Source organism: Passer montanus, unplaced genomic scaffold, assembly GCF_014805655.1.
Source record: "Passer montanus isolate IOZ18808 unplaced genomic scaffold, ASM1480565v1 scaffold40, whole genome shotgun sequence".
NCBI classification, from domain to species: Eukaryota; Metazoa; Chordata; class Aves; order Passeriformes; family Passeridae; genus Passer; species Passer montanus.
The window spans coordinates 5,573,095-5,599,888 of NW_024368819.1; the positions used below are offsets into that span (position 1 = coordinate 5,573,095).

The following is a 26,794-nucleotide window of genomic DNA, read 5'->3' on the forward strand; positions in this document are numbered from 1 at the left end:
TGGTAAAGGTGACTCCAGACAGATTTAGGTTTAGAAATAACCACGTAGTCCCTCCAATGTACACCACAAAACCAAGCTTCCTGGCCTCTTTAACCTCACACATAGACAGTCTCCTGGTGGGCAATCTAGCCATAAACCAGCTTCCTCTGTAAGTCCCCACCTTAAAATTAGCCTAGCTTTCCTAGCACAAAATCTTTCTAGATGGTTTTCTTTTTACAAGGATAAGCAATGCACCTTCTTGCTCACTAGCAACTGGACAATAAAATGTGGCCACATATTAGATTTGAACTTTTTCAGAGTACTCCCAGGATGGTTTTGGTGCTGGGCATGTTGATGAGATGCTGGCAAGGTAAACTGTAATAGCAATGACACTGATGTAAAAGTGGTGCCTATGTAAATAAGTGAGTAGAATATGGGCCACTGAGTCATAAGTGTTTGGGGGGAAATGGTAACACAACCTGAATGAAATGTGTTATTAAAAAGTATGTTTTAGAGTTGGTTCTGTGGACAAACTTTCTCCAAGAAGCGGCTGATTATCTTGTCCTACCAAACTCCTTAAAAATCCTGTCTGAACATATCTAGTTTTAATCCAATCTTTAATTCCAGCTAGTCAGAGAAGGAGTCTGTTCTAGCAAGTCTGGCCCTGCAATCCATGCAATCCAGTAAAATCCTTATCTAAATATTCATCTTTAGCTTCTGGTGCAGATAAAAATTCTCACCCATTTCTTGCACACAGGTTACAGACTAAGTGGTGTAAATTTCTGCCATTTTGTTAAATTGAAAATCTCATTACCTGCTAAAGGTGCCCATTTCAGACCATGTTCACTGTATATGCAAAGCAAAAAAATGTATTGCTGGTTTTATCAAAGTCGTACCTTATCAATGAAGTATTTTTAGTCCATTTACAATAACACTATGACTTGCAGTTCAAATTATAGTTAAAATAAAGGATATGCAAACTTTCTGGTAACATCCACTTCCCCGGTGTTATTTTTAACCTTCCATTGCTTCTCTGGGTTCTAGGCTCAATAGCTGCAGTGTAGAATGGGCTGGTATAGTGAATGCTTCACTAGAAGGATCATGATGTTGATACTGTAGAATTGTTTTTCCTTCTTATTCTATAATCTGCTTGTTGTCAGTCTTATTTGTTTGTTAACAGACTCCTTCTCTGATGCACAAGCCAGTGTTGGTGTGTTTTGCCCAAGTCAGTTTTGCCTTTGTTCTCTCTGTTTTCCTCAAGACTGTTTTTACCCATCCTTCAAGGCTGTATTTGGGTAACTGACCACTTGAGCATGATTTATAATGGTGAGGCCTCCCATATCATCCTGTGTCTCTTCTTTCAAGGCTTCTTCTATCATCCCATGTCATTACTCCTCTGTGCAGCATTTTGTCGTAGGGTCAGAGACAGTTTGTGCTGACCAGCAGTACCTATACTAGTCATTCCTGCCTATTAGTTACAAAAATGCATGGAACTCTTGAACCATGCAATAATACAAAAATTGTACAAAAGCAAAAACAGGGGAATAGTCACCAGGTCATTCAATAACTGCTGTCACAGGCTAAACCAAATCTCTAGGCATGCCAAGACAAGTTCAGATAAAGCCTGATGGGTCCTGAGGCTCACAGTGCTGGCTCAGCACAAAGGCTGTGGTCTCTTACAATATACAGCAACACCATTTTCACTGAGGCATAAAGATACATGTTCTAAAACTTCATCTACAGACTTTGCCAGTGTAAATTTATAGCTAGTGCTGTAAAACTCAACTTCAACTCTGCTCTTAACCTGTGGGACACGGCCTGTCCCAGCTGTAGCCCTAAACTGGAGGCCTTTGTCACCCAAATCCCAAAGCCCTTCCCAGACCACCACCTTCAAATCAAACCTCAGTTGTTCCTTGTTCGGAACCCAGCCCTCACAGTCCTCAGGTAGCTAATGTAGGATCCAGGTAATAGCTCTGTTGTTCTGCAAATGTGTCCAGCACTCCTGTCAGCCCAGGAACCCATCAGACCCAACCAAAAGCAGAGCAGTCAGCACTCAGCTGAGTCAGGGCAAACCTGACCCTCTGCATCAGCACACACTCTGGCAGTATAAAATGTGTCCAGCACTCCTGTCAGACCCAACCAAAAGCAGAGCAGTGAGCACTCAGCTGAGTCAGGGCAAACCTGACCCTCTTCATCAGCACACACTTCCAGGGCCCTGGCTGCACTCTAACCAGAGTTTCTGGCCTCCAAACTGGCTGGGGCATGATGTCTCAGGCAAACAATTGGCTCAAAGCAGACCCATTGGATCACTTCCCAGATGTGTTTTTTGCTGCACAGGTGCAACATAAAGGCACATTCGTGTGTGAGCACACATCCAGGAAAGCTTGTTACAGCACCTGGCATCCTGCTGAAGGCTGTTGGAATGTAGCTCCTGGAAAAGCTCCCAGCTCACTCAGGCCACATGGGAGCCTCCAGCCCATCTTTTCCTCCCTTTGCCTCCCGTGTGCAGGTCCCAGAGTTGACAGCAGGGGGTATGAAATGCACAGGTATTGCCTGCCAGGCTTCCTTCTCCATCGTGGAACAACGACAGATGCTAACCTCCCATGCTGTAGATTGCCAGCAAGCATGTAGGGTTGTGAAGCCCGGTCTCTAAGCAGATAATGACAATGATAAATAGTAAATGCTAACCACAAAAACCATTAATTATTTCCCTGCATTTTAGTGAAAGGTACTGAAAAGGTTCATCATACACAGTATCTTTCAATGAGTCCTGAGTCACAGTATGAAATGTGGAACATCTATTATTAGGCCATTGGTTTTAGGGGTTTTTTTCCCATCAGGTAAATTTTAATAGCTAAATAAAACCTGACTGTACAAGGAATGGCACACCTAGCTCGATTTCTAAAATATCTTAACTGAAAAAGAAACTGAGGCTTAGGGTTTTAGTATTTGGTATACTCACAATATCAAGCTCAGGACATTTCAACCCATAGGTGCCTAATTAAAGGAGCAAGAAAAATAACTATAACAGGGAAATGTCCTGTAAAATTAATCTCTGCATTATAAATAAAGATGCACAAGAGGAAATCTGAGAATAGGTCTTAACTTCCTGTCTAATGAGAAATAGATAATAACTATATATAGACAATTTTAGCTGGCTTTCCTATATTTGCAAGAAAGCAAAAAAGATGTGACAGACTGCTTTGGTTATGAGGTTAAGCTGACAGTCATTTTCAGCAGTGTTGCCACTTAGGAGAGAAGGCACGTTCTTTATTCTACTCATGAAAAACAGTTATGTAAGAATGACCTGTATTAGATTAGATTTTCTGCTTTAGAGCAGTGCAAATTCAATATTTACCATCTATCTGAATTTAATTCATTATATGAATGGCTGCAACACACAGAGTGAGAACCTTGATGTGCAGTGTCACCAAACCAGAGCACTCTTTCATCTTGTATCCACTATAATACCCTGTGTATATCAATTTGATATTAACTAGTTGCTGTCATCACAAAGCAGCTCTTTCATTTTATGTCAGAATTCCCTAGGCACACTAGACAAATTGGCTCACACAAAGCGGCTTCATGTGGATTTAACCAGATCATTGTAGTACTGGCACCTCTGTTTTTCCTGTGTGTGAAACATAATCTCATTGAATTAATATCTTTTCTGTTCCTTATCTATAGCCACATTTTAGCATTTTGAATTAGCCTAAATCTGTCTCTAAAATAGAACAATAGTCCCATAGCTATGCACACCTCTCTTTGTGAGATTTTGACTCTTAAATGGCTCAAATAATCAATTTTCTTCCAAAGCCCTCTAGCCTATCTAGTGTCCTAGACACCTGCTATTTTACCCCCTGCAGTAAAAAGCACCAATAAACATGGCAGTATGTTAATTCATGTGATCATGTTCATAAAACAGCCCTGTTGAAGCCAAGAAGACAAAATAAATTTAAGTTGGACTGTCACCATCCATTGTAGATCAGGCTTCAACAGCTGAGGCTGCTTTTGCTTAGAGCTCTAGCTCTAGTGGGCTGTGTTAACCTAAATATTATGGTGGGATGAACATTGCTTGTGCACAATTCTTTGTCTTCCTTCCAAATGCTTTCAAGTATGCATAGCTTTTCTCACATTCTTGTTGGAAAATGAGTAATACTTCCTGTTTTGAGACATCCAAATCTTTTTAAAATTCTGTATTTCACATAAAGTGAAATAATTTTACATATTTCTATTACCCTAAACAAAAAACTTGTTTTTGCGAGTAAAATTCTCTTAAAACCAAGCATTTCTGATCTAAAGCAAATGTATTTTGGATTTAAAGAAAGCTTCACTAGGATACATTTTTATAAAGTTATGCATGACCAGTTTTTCTGTTTATCGGGGAGAGATGAAGAACCAAGGGCAAACAAGCAGGAATACAGAAATTGCACACACTTAAAGCAAAGCACAAAGAAGGTTAACTGTTGCACATTGTATTCTGAATTAAGGGTCTTCAATTTTGAGATGTCTATGCCAGGCAAAATAAGCATGATCATTAAAGAAGTGTGCTAACATAAGGCAGTATATAATTCAGTGTCAAAATTTAACATTATGTATCTAAGCCTTCCAGTGTTTTGAACAAGAAACTTTGCCATGAATGTTTTTAATCTAGATGTTACTGCTTAGTTGCTGTCTGTGAACACATTCTTTATCTGCTTCTACTGACAGGTCGATGTGCACTCTATCACCTCAATGAGAGGCTGCTCTAAGATGGACACTTTATTTCTGTTTCAAGATACTTTCTGTCCCTGTAGATCTCTTTCTAGTACTGCATTGTATTGATTAACTGCATAGAAATCATTCCATATACATGTTTTTTGTATTGTTGTATGGTCCTTAACAGTCTCTCTGGTCTCTTTATCCCTGTTAATTTTTCCAAAATACTCAGCATAGAAGCAGAATCCATGTCCTTCAGTGTAACCCAGAGATAATAAGACAGCCTTTTGCTCCTGTCTCCTTAAGGGAATACTGCAGGGGGGATACTGAATAGTGCTTACAACAGCTCTTTGTGTAGTTTGCTGTTATTTATGGGTATGCATTCCTGGTCATAATATGCAGCACAGTTGAGAATCAAAAAAATTAATTCATAAAGTGGCATGGATGAAATCTAGTAGCTTTTCCATAGTGCTGGGACAAATGTTCCATAATAACTGGGGAGCTAGAGCGTATTGTGTTGAGTGAGCATCAGAAGTGATCCAAGTCTCCTGTCCTCAGCAAATTGACATGTGATGCACACCTGGAGCATCTCTGAACTTTCTGTCCAAAACCAGGCAGAACAAGCAAAGGGAGAGACCCCAGAGTTTAGGTTTGATAGTTTAGGATGTAAGGACATTATTTAAATGGACGTTATTTAAATAGATGTGATGAAGAATTGCCATACACCTTTTCTTTATTGTTTGAAGAAAAAATGCAGATAAATATATGTGTGCTTGCCATCACTGGGTGTGGAGCACTAAATAAAGCACATGAACACTGAAGGCTTGTGGATCTGGATGGTATGATTTCTTCACTGAATCAGAGGGACTCCATCACTGTGCCATATCTCTGCATTTGGTTCATGAAGCAGGAAGTTAGCACTCAGTAAGACTGAGCACAGGAGCGGTGTTTCAGCTCTAATGGGCTGAAATATCGTGCTGCTGCACCTAGTTCATGCTAGAATTTTTGCAGTGGAAATACTAAAATAATAACTCACTGCTGTTTTCAGCAATTTGTTCCTGGTGAACTGCATGCGTGTGGCTAAAAGTTGTTCCTTTTAGTTATTCCTAAGGTCTCCCAATTTTCATTGCAGAACAAAGATCAAAAGTGTTTGTACAAATAAAGTTAGCAATTTGGTCTGTGAAATTTTGCCTCAGTGTCCTTTGCTATTAATCATAACAAAGACATGAAGGTGGAGAAAAAAAGTATGTTTGCAAATATTAAAACATTGGATTTGGACTATTTGAGAAAACAGAGCCACTGTGAAGCTCTTCTGGACTGATTACAAAAATTTAAAATACTTCTGGTCTTCTCATTTAGTGCTTCTGAAAAGTATAGCAAGGTTTTGTCACTGCTATAGTGATTTTCAACTGTATGCATGTTAAGCAATGAGCTCCCATTAAAATGAGATATCAACTTATTGCTGTCATGAGGGAAACTGAGGCCCAGGTCCCCACTCTCCCACTCTGCCTTTCTGAGCTAGCTCAGATTACTTGCAAAAGTCACCCTTCCTTAAGGATGTAGGTGTTGAAAAATCAATACTAGATTATGTTCTTTGCTATTAGCCTGAGCAGCTTTTTCTATTTCCCAGAACTTACTAATGTGCTGTTGTATAGAGGTCATCTTTCTGCCGAATTGCTGAAAAATCCAGCAGGGTGCAGGGCCGAGTTCCCTCTCCACAAGCAGAAAAACAAAAGTAAAAGTCATTTCTAGGATACAGATAAGAAGACTTCGTTCACTTTTGTCACCTCTACATCAAAAAGATAAGCAAATTGGAGAATATTAAGTGAGGAGCAACAAAAGACATTCACAGACTGAGAACACTGATGTAGGTTGTAAAATAAATAATGGCAAACATATTTTTGATGTTTCCAGACTAAAAGAAGGCAGTGTGGGGTTTTTTTGTTGTTTTGTGACTTGCTTTGGTTTGCCTTAAATGCATATTGCAATGGCCACTAGATGAGCTGGAAATAAAATCCTGCAGATACTGGTCTTTGTTATTCCATTTTAACTGAGGTCATTTCAGCCAAGAAAGAAAATCAAGGCACTACTCACTGACAGAACTTACATGTTTTATCAATGCTAGATGACCAGAATTCAAGCGGAATTATGGCTTTGTTGCATTGTTTAAAGTTGGGCCAATTTCCTTTTTCTGTCTTACTAGAAATAAATATATTAAAAATTATCCATATAAATGAATATAAAAGTCTATCCACATAAAAGCCTATAAGTATTTAGAAGGTATACACTAAGTTACAGGAATTGTTATAAATTAAATAGTTTTGTTTAAGTTCATCATTTTCCCACATGCTTGAATGAAACCACATTATGAATGGAGAGAGCAGAACGTCAAGGTTGGAACCTACATGCATTGTTTGTAGGTACTATTCACACAGTTGCCAACCTTGTGTGATGGAAATGACTCAAAGTACTGCCATCTCTTTTGTCGTTGTACTATCATTTTAGGTAGGAAACAGCCAAATAGGCCACTTGTGTAGATTATGTAATTTTGTCCCAGTCATAAATAGGACAAACATAGGACTCCTTTTTATACTCCTCATGATGACTTTTTCCCTCTGTGTCATTCTGAGCATTTAATTGCTCACAAGTGGGGGTTTTTACTTTTTTTTCCAAAACATTTGTTTATTCTTTGTGCCTGTTATATTTGTGTAGCGTTACATTGGAATGAAACTCAGACCTCCAATACAAAAGAGTACACTTTATTATGAAAAACAATTTTCCTCCAGGCACCCCACCATCCTGCATTACCAGGTATCGCACTTCCTTGGTGTTTCTGCTTTTTTTGCAAGAAGGGCTTTAATCCCTGAAGCAGAATCAAACCTGCGGTGTCTAACACGTTGTCAGCCAGATTCACCTGACTCCTCCTTTGCCTTCCCTTTTGCTTTACCTGTCTTGGTGCATTTGCAGCATGGCTGGATGCCCCAGTGAGTGATCTCCATCTCTCCCTCTCTCTCTCTCTCTCTGCAGGGGTATGTAGTTGATGAGCACGCAGCCATGCAAGCTCGATGGGAAGAAGCATCTAGAGAAACAATCAAGAAGACAACCAAGCCATGCCCCAACTGCAATATTCCAGTAGAAAAAAATGGTAAGTTTATTAGATATCTTGTACTTACCTGTCTTTTAAAATCTATTTTACAGTATAAATGTATGAATGTGCAGGTGTAATATGCATAATATTATTCCAAAAGGAGGAGAGCACAAACAGCTTGACTAATTCCCTGTGTCACCTAATCTAAATTATCTTGAAAACACTAACTCTAAATCACTTAGTTCTAAAACCACTAATTAAGCCTCACAAAATGTCTAGCTATTTTTTAGATCGGGGAAATGGGGTATTGGATGTAGCATTCATATAACTGGATATCCAGCTAGTTATCTAGACTTTCCTTTGTTACTGGGAAAAATGGAGATTTGTAGGGTAAAACTTATCTCCTGATGAAGCAGAACATATGTAGGCCAGAAAATCACACCTGAAAGTGGGGTGTGAAAAATTAGTCCTGCTGCAGTTGTCTACACAGTATAAGGCTGAATTTGGGTGAGATTAATCCCAACCCAGCCACATGCCCATGGTAGAAGAGCAATTTAGAGGAAGCAACATGAGTCCTGACAAACAGTTTGCATTAATCAGTGCTTACCATTTAGGAAGAAAAGTAAACTGCTGGCACTGGGATGTTTAAAATGAAGAACAGGAATGGTAAATAGGCTGTACTTTATAGGTTAATACTGTTCCAAGACTTAATTGTATTTATGTTAATTAATAAAAATATATCAACATGATTGCCTAAGTATTGTACAAATACTTAGAGAGTGCTTCCCAGTTTTGTGGCGTTCACATGGGACACTGAAAACACCAAATAAGGCACTATGGACTGCAAGGGGAGAACACTTTGAGCAGTGACACTGCAGAAATATTACTGCGGAAGAAACAGGAGAAAATCCTGAAATCCGGGGTTTGATGAAAGAAAAGAGAATTGGCAGATGGAAAGTGGGAGACACCTTCAAGCACAAGAAGCAGAAGGAAAGAAAGCTTGAATTGAAGAGTGGGAAGGTGAGACAAGATTTGGCATAGTGTGGAGAGCAAAGTGGGCAGCAGAAGAGAGATAATGGAGGCCTAGGTCAAAAAATTATTTACAGATTTGTAGAACAGACAGAGAACCAGAAGTTTTAATCTGATTAGAAATAGACAAATGATAATGGTGACTATTTATATTCAAGAGTTTGTGCACAGCCAAACAAAAACCTGGTTAGGCTTGAAGGAGTGGTAAGACCTTTACTTTCTCTTACACTCTGAGCACCCTACTTTAGTTGCCCTGCTTTGAGCAGAGTTTTGGATTGGATGTTCTCTTAAGGGACCTTCCCACCTCAGTGATTCTGTCATTTTGCAAATAAAATCATGAACCTTAAAAAGTGCAGTGTTTGCCTTCTTCTTTGGTCATGGGTACTGCACATGCCAGCTTGTAGGCTGCCATTTGTAAACCTAAAGAAGCACTTCAGAGCTGCCAAAGTACAGCTCTGAAGTGCTTCTTTAGGTTTACAAAGAAGCACTGACTGACAACTGTATTGTGATGTCTGCCAGCAGTCCTCATTTGGGAGGAGTACACTGACTCCACACAAGAGAATAATTCTGCTTTCCTTCCCCACATTCTGTGGACAGTGTCTTTTACAAGGGACAGTGACAATGCCAATAACTTTTGTGTAATAGTCCATATAAACTACGGGCATTGTAGAATACTTCTGGATGCCAGTAACTTTCCTGTAATAGCTGAAGTGAAAGAGAGACACACTTTCCCACAGTGAAGGCCCCAGTCTGAGTGAGTTTAGAGGTACATCCATGTCTCTCAGAGGGCTGCTGTACTCACAGAGCTGTAGGTCCCATTGCTTGAGGCACTCTCCACTCTTGACTGCTGATCTCAGCTGCCATGCAGCAGAGAATAACAGGATTTATGCAGCTTAGCAGGGAGGGCACATGTTTTACAGAGGACATCCAATGGGTTTGGGTCCTGCACCAGGACTGAGATGAGTTTTACCCAGTGATGGCTTAATACAAACTGTAAGAGAGGACTGGATCTAAACTTTAAATACACTGGAACATGGAGGCTGGCCATTTGTATGTTTACATTTAAATAAGATAAAAATCTTTCTGGCACATTGCATTTCTTACACAAAGATATAAACTGACAAATAGACCTTGCTATCACAAGTGGTTTTCTCTCTTTGTCAGGTGAAGCAGACAGGCCTGTTTTAACAAACCAATTCTTGTTTGCTTTTGCCTTCTGAGAAACATTCTGGAGTGGCATTTTTAAAAACATGGTGTAAGGGCAGCAGCTCATACAGTAGGGAACACACACTCTGTGTACCTCCCATCACCATTTGGAGTCAAACCAAGATGACATTTCAGCATTTCTTCATGGTGCATGCTTTTCTATCAGTTTGAATCACACAAAAGATCTCTTTGTGTGGTAAGCAACATCATTTCAATTTGAAGTGTATTTCTGTAATGACCTTTGACAATGTTAATGTTTATATATTACAAAATAAACTTTTGATCAAGGTTATGAGCAGAGAAATTAAAGCTACTCTGGTGGTATGGAGAAGTAAGAAACCCAATAAGCAAAAAACATGTATATGATCAAGAGAATGCTTCACTAAATACTAAAAAGGTCAAATCAACTTAAATTACTAATGTCATTTTTGTGTGATCAGCAGTCAGCCACCAAAGTCTGTATCTTCTGATTTACCAACTTTCAAAACTTGAAAATCTTTGAATCCAAATTCAAAAAAGGATTTAATTTTTTTTTATCTTCTGGCTCACAGCTGGTCTAGTGTAAAGTAACCTTGAGGAGGTACCTCCAGGACTGCTTTGAAAGGTCACAGACTATCACCTCTTTTCCCTATCCCTAGCATACTATTTTTTAATTTTCTCCTACCCCTGCAGCCCCTCAAGTGAGAAATGCACATTAAAGCCCAATAAGAGGGGAGTACAGGTTTTAGAAAGCCCAGGGAAATATTCTTTGAGTTTGTACTTTTCTTTTATTAAATAATTTACTTAGTTGGTAAATTAGTGTCTGTGAAAGTTGATTTTAATGCTCTTAATTGTTGATTAACATCTCTAAGTGTTTTCCAAGTAGCAAAGCCATTCTGTTGCTATTTTGCAGGTGGCTGCATGCACATGAAATGTCCTCGCCCTCAGTGCAGATTTGAGTGGTGCTGGAACTGTGGCCTGGAGTGGAACAGAACCTGCATGGGAGATCACTGGTTTGAGTAGCAGGGCTGAGGCCAGTCCATGTTGCTGCTAAAGCTTGTTTTTATCAGGGTCAAATTCTTGCTTAAACAAAAATCCCAGTGGTTTTAGGGACACAGAGTTCAGAAGCTGGCCTAGTTTGTTGGCTTTTTGCTTTATTGCATATGCAATCATACCAAAATCACATTGAAGTTATGCCAAGGCTTTTAAATCCAAGTTAAAAGAATAATTGTTTTAATGAACAGACTTGCTCATCATGGTACAAAGAGGGCTAAATTACAACTTTTTGAACTTGTGCAGGCTATCAACATGGACAGTTGGCAGGGTTACAATGAGGAACCTCACTTGACATTTACAGTCAGGAACCCATAACTCTTGCAAGAGGGAGCAGCCTGCATATGTGTGTGTGTCTGAGTGTGCGAGCATCAAGGGGAGGTGGAAGATGCTTCCTGTATCATCTGCTTTTTTTCTTCAACCACTTCTTCGCTCATTCAGCACAATTTTTGATTTCAAGGCAGTATTTCTTAACAGCATTTTTGGCAGAGGGAAGGCTGTGGCTCCTTAGTGATTTCTCAGGGTTTCTTGCTAACAGGCTTTCTGCAGGGGTTTTGCTTTCAAATGAAATTTTCATGGAAGCATCCAGCTTTATGCTATACTTGTGCTTGTGTATTTGTGATATACAACACAAAGACAGCCTTCCTACTCATTATAGACTTTGTTACCATGGGAAGATTAGCTAAGGATGCAGTTTCAGCCCTGTCTGTGTCTGTTGGTGCAGTGGTGACTGGATCCAATTATGTGTTGTGCAAGCTACACTCACAGGGCTTCATTTTTCTTGTACTTACGGAATGCTTTGGATGTGGCAAAGTGAAGCAGGAGGAGACTTCTCAGGGCTTTTCTCTACCATGTTTCTTCTAAATTGAATTAGAATATGGGTATGATTCTGAAAATATAGTTATTGCTCTAAAGGTGTGGGGCAGAGGGACAGCTTCATTTTGCAATGTTAACACAGTATATAAAGTTAAATAGCATTTCCAAGTCTGAACTATTTTACTGTTTGTGATCTTTACATTGATGTTTTACTCTGAAATGAAATGGGTAATGTCCACATGCAACACACCATGTAAGGATTTGCACAATTTAGTTCTGGAAAAAAACGCACAACAAATAAAGTGGTCAAAATTTTAAACTTTTTTTTTTTTAATTTGAATACAAAGTAAATGAGTACAAAAATATTGGGTGGGGTCATACATTGCCTTGACTGATTCAAACTCCCAGCTGAGAGACTAGCCCTTTGATCAAGACATAATGTTAGCACAAAGTAAGTTCCACAACCATGGTCTTCTTTTATCAAGTTTGAACTAATATTTTCTATGGCATGACTGTAGAGTCCTGAAAACATGGGTGGGCCTCATATCAGTGCAGAGCATGAAGCTTGAGGCATGAAAAAAATCCCAGGCTCACTAGAAAAAATGTCCAATTGCTAAAAGCAGTGGAATATTCATCTGTCTAAACTGGAAGTGACAATAAAAGTGTAAGGAAACAAAAGAATGAAGGCATGAAGTACCAAAAATGAGAGCATGAACTGGTAGAATTAAGAAAATGAGAAAGAAAAAAAGTGGCAATGAGAAGACAATGGACATTTCCTAAAGGTAATTTTCCTGTTTGGCACTGCTGAACTAAAATTTATGCAGGAGAAGCTACATTGAAGTACAGGAATGCACTTAAATGCTGTATTTTGTCTCAACAGGGGTATTTTACTGTGAGCTCTGATTATCTCATTATTTGATTTTTGCTGTATCAGAGTCTATTTTGTAATTTATATGGCTAGCTTCCAACAGGCTAGCGGAAAAGTAACAATGCTTAATTTTACTTTTATCATGTGTTACATGGGAGTTCATCACTGATTCATCATCATATTCAAAAACATTCAGAATCAAAGTCTGAATCTCTCCTTTTTTTTTGTGTCTTTCTCATATAGTAAGAAGTTATTCACTATAAGGCAGTTTCACTGAGTTAGAGCCTGACTTAACATATTAATGTTTAAATTGTTACATAGAAACATGATTTATGCCCCTGGATCAGGGTCCATTGAAGTCAATGGACTGCAGAGCAGCTCCTGCATTTCCTTCTGGCTGGGAAGGGCATTCCAGGCATGAGTCATAAGGCTAGAATAGAAACACCTCTTTCTTGGAAGAACTTGTCAGAAAACAGGATTCTGAGCATTCGTCTGAGACGTAAGCAAGGGCAGGAAAGGAGAATAAAGAAAGGAGTTCCAGCACTGACTCAAGGTTGTGTCACAGAGTCCAGATTTTGCACTCTGCTGAAAACAAATGTGTATTCTGAGGAATTTAACAGAACATGTCCTGATCTTCTCTGTGTTAATACTATATGTCTCCATGCATATATGCACAAACGTTGAGATGGTATGGGGTGTTAATCTGATTTCTCTTTACTCTAAGATTCTCAGTTTTCACAATTAAAAGGGCATGAAAATTCAGGATTAATGCTCTGCTGACACTGCAAGAATGCTGGAATTCCTATAGAGATGTGTGAATTGACCCTAAAATGTCCTATGCTGGTAAACTTCTTTTTGCATGGAAAATGCCATTTAAAAAAAAAGTATTTAAAATGTCTTGAAAAAATCCAATTTATTTTGCAATTTGACGCAAAACAGAACACAACAAACCAAGTTTTCCGTGTCTATTCAGACTGCTCCTCTTATTTCAGCCCTGAAATATCAGAGTGAAATTCACCTCACTCCAACTTCAGCTCTCTGGTTGGTTCAGTGGCTTCTGAAGCTTGTTGTGCCTGTGCGTGGTGGAGCCTGCTGCGTTTTTAGTACAATTGCTCATGGCTAGAGGTGTGATGCCAACATCCCTGCCAGAGACAAGGCACAGCTCCAGACAGGATGCACAGGACCCGTTCTGTGTGCTCCTGCACACTCTTGGCTTGGTTGCTGCATGAGGAGGGGAATCTTCCTTTTTTGAAAACTTAGAACACTGGCATTGTTTGCTGGCATTCATGAAGCCAGCCTTGGCCAACACTTCCTCAGGGCTGCCAGCACATCTCTGGAAGTTGTCCTGGGGCAGCTGTGGAGAGTTAATGAAGACAAAGAGGACTCAAGCATGAAAGAAGGTAACCAACATGAGGGCTTAAGCAGATAAAAAATTTTCAAGAGTTTGTGGGTTTATGTTCTCTCCTAGCAATACACTCTGGAAACAATGACTGCATGTTTAACATAGAACTGTACGTTCTAAGAAGGTGATTTATTGTAGAGCTATAAAGCAAAAAACAAAGAAGTCTGTACCTTTTCACATCAAGGTTTGGCTTTGTTAATTGAGTTCTCTTTACCTTGAACCTTCTTCATCTTTCAGATTAAAACAATTACAGACTTGTTCTTGGTACTGCAATCTGGGATCCTTTAGTGCAGGTTAAATGGATTAAGTACAGGATGTATGCTTAAATATTCAATAATAATTATCATTATAATAATTCAGCTCTATATCTACAATGAAAATCTCTAATATATAATTCCAGCTAGAAATGAAATACAAATACCAAGTATATTAGGAAGAAAATACATAACAGATTGGGTTCCTCAGGAAAAAGCATATCTCAAAGTTTAAAGTAAATAATACTTCGGGAGCTGTGACTTTGACTAAAATATCATTTATATGTCTGTCTTATCTTGTCACAAAACACAGTCTAAATTATTTCATTTTAAAGGGTACACTTTAAAGAAAAAACTCAGCACTCCAGAAGAAATATTATGCCGCTGATGGGAATTTCCAGTGAAGCTCTGAAAGAACAGCAATCAGTGCAAAATGCTGTGTGCATATGAACAGTAAGGTACCATCTCTATTGCAACCAGTATGGTAATTTTTGCCTGCAGATGTTGTTGATCATGTAAGCTGGAGTGAAATTGGTATTTGTGGAGGGAAACATGAGGCACTTGGAGGTGAGAGTCCGGATTCCAAGAGACTCTGCTGGCCTGAAAGACTGGGAAAATTCAGCCCTTTGAGTAACAACCACTGCTATGTTCCTCATGTTGACTGTGCTGCTCAAACCATTACACAAGTAAATCATCGTGTGCGGGAAGCTCAGGAAGAAACACTTGCAGCAAGCCTGGAAGGATAAAGCATAAAATCAACTCTGAAGATTGTTAGCCCCATGCTGACCTAATTGGTCTGATACAGTGTTTGACGAGTCTGGTGTCATGCTTTAACCAGTCAGCAAACTGAGTGCCACACAGCCACTCGTGCACCGTGCCTCCCCAACCTCGCTCTGGCATGGGGAGGAGATCCTGAAAAAGGTAAAACCTGTGGGTTGAGATAAGAACAGTTTAATAATTGAAATAAAGTAAAATATCATCATCATCTTTATCATCATCATCATCATGGGATCATAGTAAGAATGATGGAGATAACCAAAAGAGAAAAAGGAATAAAACCCAAGATGAACAAGTTCTGCCCAATATAATTGGTCACTATCTACCGACTGATGCCCAGCCCTGCCCTGAGTAGTGATCAGTGATCAGCCCCTTTCAGCTGACTCCCCTAGTTTATATACTGACCATGTCCCTCTGTGCTGTGGGATATCCCTTTGGTCAGCCCAGGGAAGCTGTCCTGACCATGCTCCCTCCCAGCTTCGTGTGCACCTCCTCACTAGCAGAGCATGGGAATCTGAGCAGTCCTTGACTTAAGCATTATTTAGCAACAACTGAAACACATATCAGTGTGTTATTCTCATATTAAATCCAAACACAAGCACTGTACCAGCCGCTAGGAAAAAAAAATTATCCCATTATCCCAGCTGAAAACAGGACATATGGTGATAGCTAATGGAGAGGAACCCTACACAGAGATTGAGAGCTGCAGTAGCTGTTAAGAGGTAGGTTTTGTTTCCAGGCTGCAAAATTCTCATTCTTCCTTTAGTTCCTCCTTAAGCAACTAAAAAGCCTGAAGAAGACAACACCGGATGAAAGTTTCCAGGAGAAGGAAACTCCATGTCCAGTGGTTTCTGATGGTCCTTCAATAGCTTCACCCAGATGTATCTGACAGCACAGAACTAACAGTGGTTCAACAAGAAGAGACAAATATACTGCTTTACATTTCATCTGATTTATTTACAGATTTTAAAGAAATATTTCTACCTCTAATTAGCAAATTTAGAAAAGCACCTCTCCCTTCTTTTCAAACATGTTTGTCTACTGATTCCCATTATGTTTATTTGTATATGGTTTTTATGTGTTTGCCCATGTGGCTCCCCTTGTGTGCCACCTACTGATGCCCAGTGTGTCTCACCTTCAGACAGTTTAATGCTCTAGCAGTTGGCTTGATTGTCTCAGCACTACTGGAGTATGTGCTGCCAATAGTGTCTTCTCATACTCTGGGCAATTATGTGCTGCCAGAAAAAATGTCAGTGGCTTTAAGGAAGCAGAAAGGTAGGCAGGTTGAGAGAAGCTCATTTAATCATATGGAGAATCATATTTAATGTAGTGCTTTGTGTATCTGTAGGAATATCTTTTTTTAGAAATCAGGCCATATGCTATTTCATCTTTCTTCATTATTATTAATAGTGCTTTTTTCTTTGCTTTTAATTTTTCTTGTCTCTGACCCCATTTTTCTGAATAATGGAGTAATGGTTCTATGCCAGTAGATAAAATATGCAGCAAGACATCACCTGTTACATTACTTTCTGGCTTTTATCCCTGGAAAGCTTGAGGAATTCACATAATCTATGTAGGCAAGGAAGTGCCATTATCTGCATTTTACAGTCAGGGAATTCAGTCCAGAGAGGACAGCCAGACTACGTGCAGGCAAAACAACAGCTCTAATGCACACCATCCCTTTCCTCACAGCTGGGAAAATCTGGCTGCACCAAAGTAGAGGCCACCTGTGTGCTGACACAGGCTTAGGAACACAGGAAGCAATTTGAAGTTTAAGGTCTAGAGAACACCAGTGTGATGTTAGGGACACAAATAAATAATTTTTTTTTTAAATAGGATTTTCAGTGGCCTAAAGAACGATGATCTAACCTGACATCCTTTGCAACCACTGGGAATTTTACTGCTGGCTTCACTGGGGGAAGACTAATTTAGACTTTGAAAACACTACTTACTTTGGCATTTTAGCAGTGCATAGGAGATCTCTGGGAGAACTTGATGTCCCAGTTTCATTTTGTCTGTTTGTTAATTAAATATTTAATCTAAAATACATATTCATGCCCACCTCATATTCTCTCCGCCTCATTTTGGTCCAAACTAAAATCCATCAAGCAGTGATGTCATACTGCTTTTAAAAACCTTTAGTTAAGTACATCTGAAGCAACACACTGTATACACATTCTTACTTGGTACATGATTGTATTGTCTGCCTCGTAAACACTAATCCTGACAGCCTGCCAACTTCAGCTGCTGGTTACCAGGCCAAAAGCAATGATGGCCTTAAGTAATACTCAAAAGATAATGCTAAAAGGGAAAGGAGCAGTCAATACAATGAAATAGTATTCAGACATTTCTGTTGGGGCCAATATAATGTTTTTCTTGGAATGGATGCTAAATGCTCCTGAATAGGTTCAGCCAACTTGAGTTTGTTTATGCCTAGAAGCTAAACCTGGAAAGCTCTGCACTGTGCTTTTCCAAAGTAAAGAGATCACAATGTGATCAAAGGGTTTGAATTTTTTTTAATGAAAAGCTGAAGTCCATGTGTTTCACAGCTGATGGAGTTTAAAAACAGAAAAAAACAAGCTAGCACACTAAGCTACACTGACATTTTCCAAGTACTCAGTGAAACAACAAATGCCAGGTTTGCTTTTTTGTTTGTTTTTAGGTGTTTCTCAAAGGCCAGAATGACTGTGGTATTTATGCTAAACTCAGTCACTTAATGAAGCTGAAATCAGTTTTGATTCAAGTTTCTAAGTTTAAGTGGTGATGTAACTGAATCTAACATTTTACCAAAATATTACTCAGAATTGCTTAGCAAATACTAAGGTGCTAATTAACTGAGTGGCAGTCACTCGGGTCCTTACTTTATTTCAAAAGTACAATGATAAAGACTATTTCTGTTGCCTCATTCTGTTGGATTTTACAGAAAGCAAACAAGGGCTTCAAACCAATGTGAGCAATAAGCTCCTGCATGGTAGAATATCTTCTCCTGAAGTAGTGATCTCTTCTCAGTGACATTTACTGTGCACAAATTAAAAACTATCAGTGGCATTTCATTTTTAGTCCTCTTTATTGTGTGAGCTCTGGGGTAGAACTGAACAAATAAAAATATAAAGTGAAGTCTACACAACAGAAAGGCTACTTTTTTAGCTGTTCCAGTACAACTGTGCCGCAGACCTACCTGACACTAGGCTTGGTAGACAAGTGCACTATAGAAAATCAGCTGTAGATCAGCAAATGTACATATGTACTTATGCCATTATATTGGAGTATTTTTTAAGGCTTTTGCTAGTCTAGAAAACTCAGAAGCCCCTTCCCTCCTCATGAAGGACTCCTTCCAAAAGACCTCTGCAATGGGTGATGGCTGGGGCAGCTTACACATCAACAGTGTCATCATCTAGGTGAGCTGGGGCATAGATTGCTGCCATACTTGATATTTTTAATTGCTCAGCTCCCACTTGGGCTCCCAAAAAAGGCCAGGTAGTCAAAGGTCACAATCACATGTACTTTAAAAAAAAACAACCTCCTTTGAGTGTCTAAGCAAAGGTAGTTCATATACAAAAAAGAGAACAGCTGAAACATTTTCTCTGATTCTGAATGCTGTGCACGATGGAAAAATCTAGCCCTGAGAAACTACATCAATACATTTGCTTCTTCAAACAACAAAGAAGTCCAGGATCCACAGCCCTTTGTAGTGAGTGTACCCAGTGTCACTTTCCTATTATGTTTCTAGCAAACAGTATAAATGCCAGAGTATTTCGCTAGTTGTGTTTATTTAGACATTTGTATTAGATTATAAAAGGCTTTAGCAAAACTTTAGCAAGTCTCAGATAAATGATGGATACTTATTATTATGTACCACTGCTTGGCCTAAAGAAATAATGGTTTTTACTGCCTTCACTCTATTATGGAAGAGAGAATTTTTTTTACAAGCAGTTAAGCCTTCACAAATAAGATGATCTTACAAGGTCCTTTCATATATGTTCCTACAGCACTGTGTTCACCTTCTCCCAAATGAAAAGTCCATCTTTGTGAAGTATTCAATGAATTATTTAATTGCCTGAAAGAAGAAAGAGAGATCCAGAAATGTCTCCTATTAATGCCGTTGTTGTCTCAGATCCAGCAGCTTCCTTTGCTAGTCATTGCCAGAGAGATCTCCATACCAGGAGATTTTCCTGATATTTAACATCTCCTAATTTCTTTCCCTTTCAAGCTATTAAGATCTCAGGAGTATAAATGTCTTATTGGTTTGTTGTGTCCACCTGCTATCATGGGCAAGTACCTACGATTATGCAAGTATTTCCATGAATTTCAGAGCACCATGGCATGCGGTTTTTAAGTCCCATTTGCTTTCATGGCAAAGCAATTCTGCAACGTGACCCCAGCTGCTAGTAATGAGCAACCTTTTCACACCAAGGTATTAATAGACACCTTATAATTATGTATAGCAATATCATTGGTAAGTTTAATTTTTTTTTGTTTTCTGTTAATGTTTCCTATTCCCTTTGTTCCCCGATTGGGTGGAATAGACAGCAATCATATTTCCACCTCACTTATTTTATTAGGCTTAATAGGCCAAGCTTAAAAGCTTGAATAGATGTTTTTTGTAAACATCCTAGAACCAAGCATGAGTGATGGACTTTGACATAAGATTCAGGTGTGGTTGCACCACCACCTTCTGTGGCATTCATGCCTCCATTTCTCTAGTGGAACCACTCCTGACACATGCCAGATCATAACATTTTGTTCACTGAGACATCATGCTGGCAATTCATAATCATCCTACTCCACCCAAAACCTTCTTCACCTTGTTTCCAAGTGATGTGCTTCTGGTTTATGAGGCATCTACACTTTCTTTATGCCTTTCTTTTCCTCAGTTTCTGCATTTATATAGTTCTAGATGGCTGCTGCTGTGCATCTCAGGATATAGGCAAGTTATTGCAAAGTGAGCAAGTACAGAAACACCCTTTGATAATCACCCAATGTGTGTTTGTATTCCAAATGTTATTTTCATGTACTACACAAGCATTTACTACTTTAAAGTACTGTAAATCTGCTATATTCAATGCATCTGGGCTTGAATACCTCCAGTGTAGCAAGTTATTCAATTGTTTGCCAAATGTCTTTCAGCTTTTTATCCTGAAGGTTCATCTCTGCTGCTACTGGTAGAACTCACGTAGATGTAGATTAATGTAGTGGGTTGACACTGCCCAGCAACTAAGTACCCATTCAGATGCTCACTCACTCCCACATCCAGCAGGATAGTGGAGAGAGTAGGCAGAGCAAAAGCAAGGAAACCTCATGAGTCAAGGTAAGGACAGTTTAATAACTAAAGGTATGAAAAAATAACAATAGTGATACAAAAGCAATCACTCACCACCTCCCACAAGCAGATGGATGCCCAGGCAGTCTCTGAGCAGTGGCTGCTTTAGAAAGACAGCATTCTGGGTTTTATTGAAGGGCATGATGTTATACAGCTTGGAATATTGCCTTGGTCAATTCAGCTCAGCTGCCCCAGCTGTGTCTCCTCCCAGCCTCATGCTCAGCCCCAGCCTAGTCAATGAAGTACCAGGGTGGGACAAACAGAGAGCCTTGATGCTATTCAAGCACTGCTCAGCATCAGATAAAACACTTGCATGTTATCAACAGTTTTAGTCACAAATCCGAAACCCAGCAGCAATCCAACTGCTAGGAGGAGAATCAGGTCTGTACCAGCCAGACCCAGTGCAAGGAGCTTGCTTTACCAGCCAGTGCAGGATGCTGCTACACCTGGGGTCATGGCACCACACATCTCTCCTGCCTTGGGTCCCTAATGCTGGGAGCCAAACATGGCTTGAACTAAGGATTAAGGGCTGTTTTTTTCTCAGTGCAAGCAGTAACAGGTTTTCTATTCTTGACTGGCAGGCTACTTTTATAAATTACTTAGCAAAAATTGGCTAACTTTGAAAAACCTCCGTGGGAGGACTGACAGACAGCATCACAGACAGACAGATGGAGACAGCAAGGAAGGCAGGCCAAACCCCACATAGCTACATGAATTCTCACTGAGTTACTGGGGCTCAGTCTGGCATAGAATCAGAGAGATGAAGCTGAGGAGGCTAAAAACCCTCATTTTATCATTAAATGATGGCAACACAAAGCATTAAGCATTCCCAGTCCAGTCCTAATTTCTGCTTCAAACTGAGATCAGAAGTTCACCATTAATTTAAGGGGAAAATTGTTGCAAAACTTTGGATAGGTGGTTCTGGTAAATGAATTAAGACATACCCACTCCACCCCCTCTTTTGGGGCTGTACAGGAAGGATGAAGAAGTTTGTTGGATTCAACCCAAAAGCTGGGCCTTTTCTGTGGTGTTATTGAGTGATGTTTCAACTGACTCATGGGGAGAGTAAGGCTGGCATTAATTAAAACACATCAGTGATGAAAATTATATAAATTATCTGATTAATTTTCACCAAGTGTCTGCCTGCCTCTCTCTTGACTACAGATGAAGTTTGGCTCAACCACGCTCCTTAACTCTGGTATCTCCATTAAATATCTTGAGTTGTGGGATGACACCAGCAGCAGCCTCCCTGCTTTTGGCTACTCTGTAAAGATCTTCTGGACAAAGGCAGTGCACCTCCCAGCTCACCAGGCAGGACATCTGAGTGACAGCTGACTACAGTCAAACTGCTTTCTGTAGTGCCAGTAGCCCAGTGAAACAGGGATTGTAGAAGCAACTTTATCACTTTGTGCAGCTTCAAAGAATATAACACCCAGGGGAAAGATGAGAGCAGGAAAAACATAAAGGTGGCTTTCAGTGATCTTGTTCTTCAGTCTGCCAGATTCCAGGCTGGGCCCATTTATCAGCAAGGAGGGAATAGGAAGAGTTTCCAGAGGGGATTATAATGGCTTTTTATCAATAAGTGCCAGTGTTTGAAATACTGCCACATAAACACATCTTTGTATTGTCCTATTTAGTTTAACATCTCACAGGGGATTTTTAAAAGTGTGTTTTGCTTCATTTTTATTGAAGTCATTGTAGTATGGTGATTGGCAGAATATAAACTATTGCTAGATAATAACTTTTAAAAAATTTAAATGAGAGACATTTTGAAAGAACTTTTGCCAGACTTTATTGCAGTACTGAAGAAACCTTAAGTTAAAATAGTATTTTGCCTTTTCTGTCATTTATGCACTTTTAAGCATTTTCCCCAGAATTCTCTCTTATACCACAGAATAGGGCCAAAATAAATTGCATTCTATAGACATTGAGAAGAATATTAAGGAGGTATAGCTACTCTATAGCATGGGTAAAGTTCTCATTTCTTTATGTAGAAACAAATTTTAAAAAACCTCCAAAGCTCTTTTACAGATTTTTTTTGTTTTTTTCCTGAAAAAAAACAAAACCACTTCACTGGTCAGGAAATTATTCAAAAACACATATAACATTTTAACAAATGGCAGTACCACCAGGTTAGTGAGTTCAGTGCACCTGAAGCCACTGCCCTGCAGACAGCAATGGCTTGTCAAAAACCATTTCTCCAAAATAGAGTTTATTGTTTCTGGAGACTCTTAAGACTTCCATACTCTGACAGCAAATATAATAATATTAAAATCTTTTTATGTAGCTATAGATTCTGTGCAGTTCGATCATGTCCTGCTTTAATGAGAAAGGAAAAAATAAGCTTTTTATTAACAACTTTTCCCATTTGTTACGGACATTGAAAATCTTGATTTGCAAACTTCCTAAGTGGTGGTACCAAAAATGTGCTGAACTACCATAAATACAGGAGCAACACTTCAGTCAGGTTTCATTCTTGGAATAAAAAATGTTGATGTCTTGCATCAGCAATGAATGTTGTTATAGACACGTCAACTAACACAGAAAAGCAAGAACACTGGAATCTGCATTCTACCCACATCTGATGACTTGCCTGGTCTTGAGCAAAATGCATGAATGTGTACTTGCAGAAACCTCTGGCAGAATTATTCTGTTACAAAATAGTTCCTTCTTTAGTAAATTGCTGAGGATGAACAGTTGCTCAGAATATTATTCAATATTTCTCATTCAATAAGAAAAAAAAAACCACAACAACAAAAAAAAACCCAACCTCAGGAAATGCTTTTGCCTCAGTTTTAGCTTCTTATCACCCTAGATAAACAAAGCAACAATCTTTTTGTTTCACTAAGAATTGCTTGAAGAGTGAGCAGTGGTAGGAAATTTCAGTTTGGAAGCTGAAAATTGTCTAGGATCGTACACATTTGGAAGAGCTTTGCTATAAAGGAAAGTATTAGGCATGCTTTTTCCTTTTGCCATTAAAATCTTAGATCCCAACACTGTAATTTTCATTAATTACGCTGGCAGCTAAGGGACAATGTTTTGACCCTGAACACACAAATGGCTGGGTTATCAAATTGCCTCTATAGTACAGAGGAAGCTGTTAAGTAGAATGATAAAACAATTTTATCATCTTTTTCCTCTGCTGCTGTTCAGGCTGTCTCTGCATACTTCAGTCTCTACCAGCCAGGAGGGCCAAGTGTTACAACTAAAAGGAACTGCACATTAGGACTTATGTGACTGGGCACTGTAAAAAAGCTAATGGAAAAACTGCACTTGCAGAACAATATCTGGACTTAGTGACACACCCCTCTGTCATGACAATCCTGATTCCCCCTCTTTGCTTTTGATATTAAGTTCATTCAATATCTCTGGTGAGAACCTAACTCATCCCAGATGATGACTGTCATGTTGCCACATACCCTTTTGGTGCCAGGAGGGAGACATTTAGAAGCAGCACAAAACAACAGCTGTAAATCAGACCTGAATTCTCTTTCCTTTTTCTGAAGAGCAGCACCAGTAATCACGAAGGAAGTTACTCATCACTTGGGGTAACAATGGCAGGATCAGGCTCATGCCTCTGGCTTCAATTCACAGACAATTTGTGAAAATAGACTTGAACGCTATGACAGTATTCTTAAAAATGCCCATGAGGGTTTAAACAGCACACCATAAATACTAGCTAGTGTTGCTGCCACAAACATTGAACAGGGATGATAAAACAGTTTTAAATAACTCCTCATTAAATTAGGCTTGTTTGGTCTTTGTTCTGAATTTGTGACAGAGCCTGTGGAAAAAGGACTGGGCAGTCATGTGAACTGAAACCTACGTAATGTGAAAACCCACAGAGGAGGCAGCAAATTTGCAAAGGTCACTTGAATTCTGGTGTTTCCATCTTTGAGTGGCTGACTTTGCAGCATCCATTTAGCTGTTTATGTGTGTGTGTGTAGCACACATATAAATCAAAACTGAAACACTGCATTAAAACACTTATTAGTTCTACAGAGCTTGAAATCTCATGCTGTGGTCACATTTTACTACTCGGAATCATTTCAAGATCTGTTGCACATCTGTGCCTTCTCCTGTCTCCTTGGGAGAGCTATCTGTGGGAAGCCAGTCACTGTATCTTCTATACCTCTCTGCATAGATCCAATATCAGCAAGGACCTTGGCAAATGTCCTCTGAAGAATTTTGCTGAAGTGCTGAAGACTCTCCTGTGCCTGTCTTGAGTGCCCTGCCCTTCTTCTGTTACTTGCCTTTTCCCAATGAGTGGTGAGCAGTGAGCACTTCACCTTCAGGGGTGATTTTCTTGAAAATTTGGCCTATGCCTTAGGACAGTTATGACACAGTCACATGTTGTTCCTTTGTCTTCCACAGGATCAATAACCTAAAAGGGTAGAAAAGACAGACAGGAGACCAATAACATCTGAAAGTGCCCCTGTGAAATTTCCCAGAGGCTGTCTGCTCAAAAGCCCCTCAGCTGTGTTGGCAAAGCACAGATCAAGGGCAACAGTCTCCTCTAGTGTAAGCCAGCACCTAGTGCCACAGAAATTCACAGTGCTACACCAGGCTGACATAAATTAAATAGCTACACCTGTTTATAGTTCACGGCCTGATAAATATTTAGCCATCAGAAGGCAAAACTCCTACATTCTTCATTGACTAAATACATGTCAGGGCAGTCCATAGCTTCCTCCCTCCAGAGCTGCAGGTCCATCCCATTCCCACCTGCCCCAAGTCACCCCAAAGAGAGCAGCCACAACCTTCCCCAAAGTGATTTGCAGTCACCTAGGGAGTGAGAAGAACACAACATTAAGGAATTCTGCTCTTGCCTAATTAAGATGATGCAATCAAGTGTTCCACAAACACTCAGGAATCTTCTTAATAACTCTATTTTTATCAGCTTGAATGCCACACACAGGAGTGCAAGGTAATCATGGCGGCTTGATATCTGAATTCAGGAAAGTTTTACCTTACTGTGTTTTCCCTCCTAAGAATTTGCTCTTTGGTAACCCACTCCCTCTGCCATTTCTGTGCTGGCTTCCATTTGCATCCAATATAAGGTAATTTTCTTTAAATTATTTTAAAGTACTTTAAAATACTGATGATTCTCCTTCCAAAAATGCAGTCTTAATAACCGGCTTCTAGGCATAATTTTAGGATACAGGAAAGTAAAGTGAAACAAACTTGAATTGCTTTTAAGTAAAAAAAATTGGCTAAGGCTTTCAAAAACTACTTTATTGTGGGAAGATGCATCTTGTCTATTTCTTTGCCTCCATTTCCTGATTCAGAAATAGGTTTTAGGTTCCAAAGAATAAAATAGTTGATCCACAGAATTAAACAACTTCTGCTGCTGAACCCTGTCACTTGTTGCCTCCATTTCACTGTGAAATATTATTAGCAATATTTAAGCAGTTCTTACAAAGCCTTATTGTACTTCATATTGTCCAGTGTTTAGGAGAAGACTGGTCATACCCTTAAGGTGTCATGTGCCAGGTGGCTGGTATTTCCTCCCTCCCACCTCACTTCTGTGAGCTCTGCTGTAGTAACAGACACAGTCAGAGGGTAAGTTACTCTCAGAGACACATCATATTCTCAGAAGGTCCTGTTCCATTTACAGAAGAGCTGAAACTCAGTGGCAAAGTCCACAAAATGTTATAAAAGGAACTGGACCCCTTCATCTGTGATACACAGGGATTCAGCACAGAAGCCCAGGAATCTCTTTTGGCTGCTGAATGAAGCCTACTCCATGCAGAAGTCCTCACCATGTTCTCACCATGTTGTGCAGATATCACTTGTTTTATCACGTGATGGAGACTCCTGCATGTGTAGGGAATTGTTGTTTGAAAGTCCACTTGTCTTGGTAAGTGGATGTAACACCAACTGTAATATCCTTACACTGCACTAAATTGAGGACTGGCAAAACCCCTTGCCTTTGTAGAAGCTTTAATAATGTCAAGTGGATTTGGGAAAAGACTCTGAGGCACAAAGCAATGCAGGAGGGAAGGTCCACTTAGGATTGCAATTATTTGGCAAGTGCCATTGCATGGGATTTGGTTTCAGGGTTAAATTCTTTACCTAAATAAGGTATTTGAAATGAGAGAGGAAAAAGTGTTTCATACCTGCCAAGTAGTAAGTTGTCCCTCTGGCACCAGACTTCTAAAACAGTTGTCAGGGTGATATCACACTCCCTGATGTAGGTCTTGGTAAAGTGCTAGTATGAGGTAGAGATTTTTCGGCCATGGAGTCTGGCATTCTATCTGTGTTGGGAAAAACCATAATTTATTTATTTTATTTTATTTTATTTTATTATTTTATTTTATTTTAT

At 39.4% G+C, this 26,794-nt stretch overlaps 1 protein-coding gene across 1 annotated transcript in view; it reads left to right on the forward strand.

Annotated features, from left to right (window-relative positions):
• Positions 1–12,167, forward strand: part of PRKN (parkin RBR E3 ubiquitin protein ligase) — a 687,026-nt gene extending 674,859 nt beyond the window's left edge. Inside the window, exons 11-12 of the mRNA XM_039718871.1 lie at positions 7,705–7,822; positions 10,893–12,167. Of these exons, the coding sequence (XP_039574805.1) occupies positions 7,705–7,822; positions 10,893–11,002 (228 nt within the window). The 3' untranslated portion in view covers positions 11,003–12,167. The remainder of the gene's footprint in view (positions 1–7,704; positions 7,823–10,892) is intronic.
• The last annotated feature ends 14,627 nt before the right edge of the window (positions 12,168–26,794 follow it).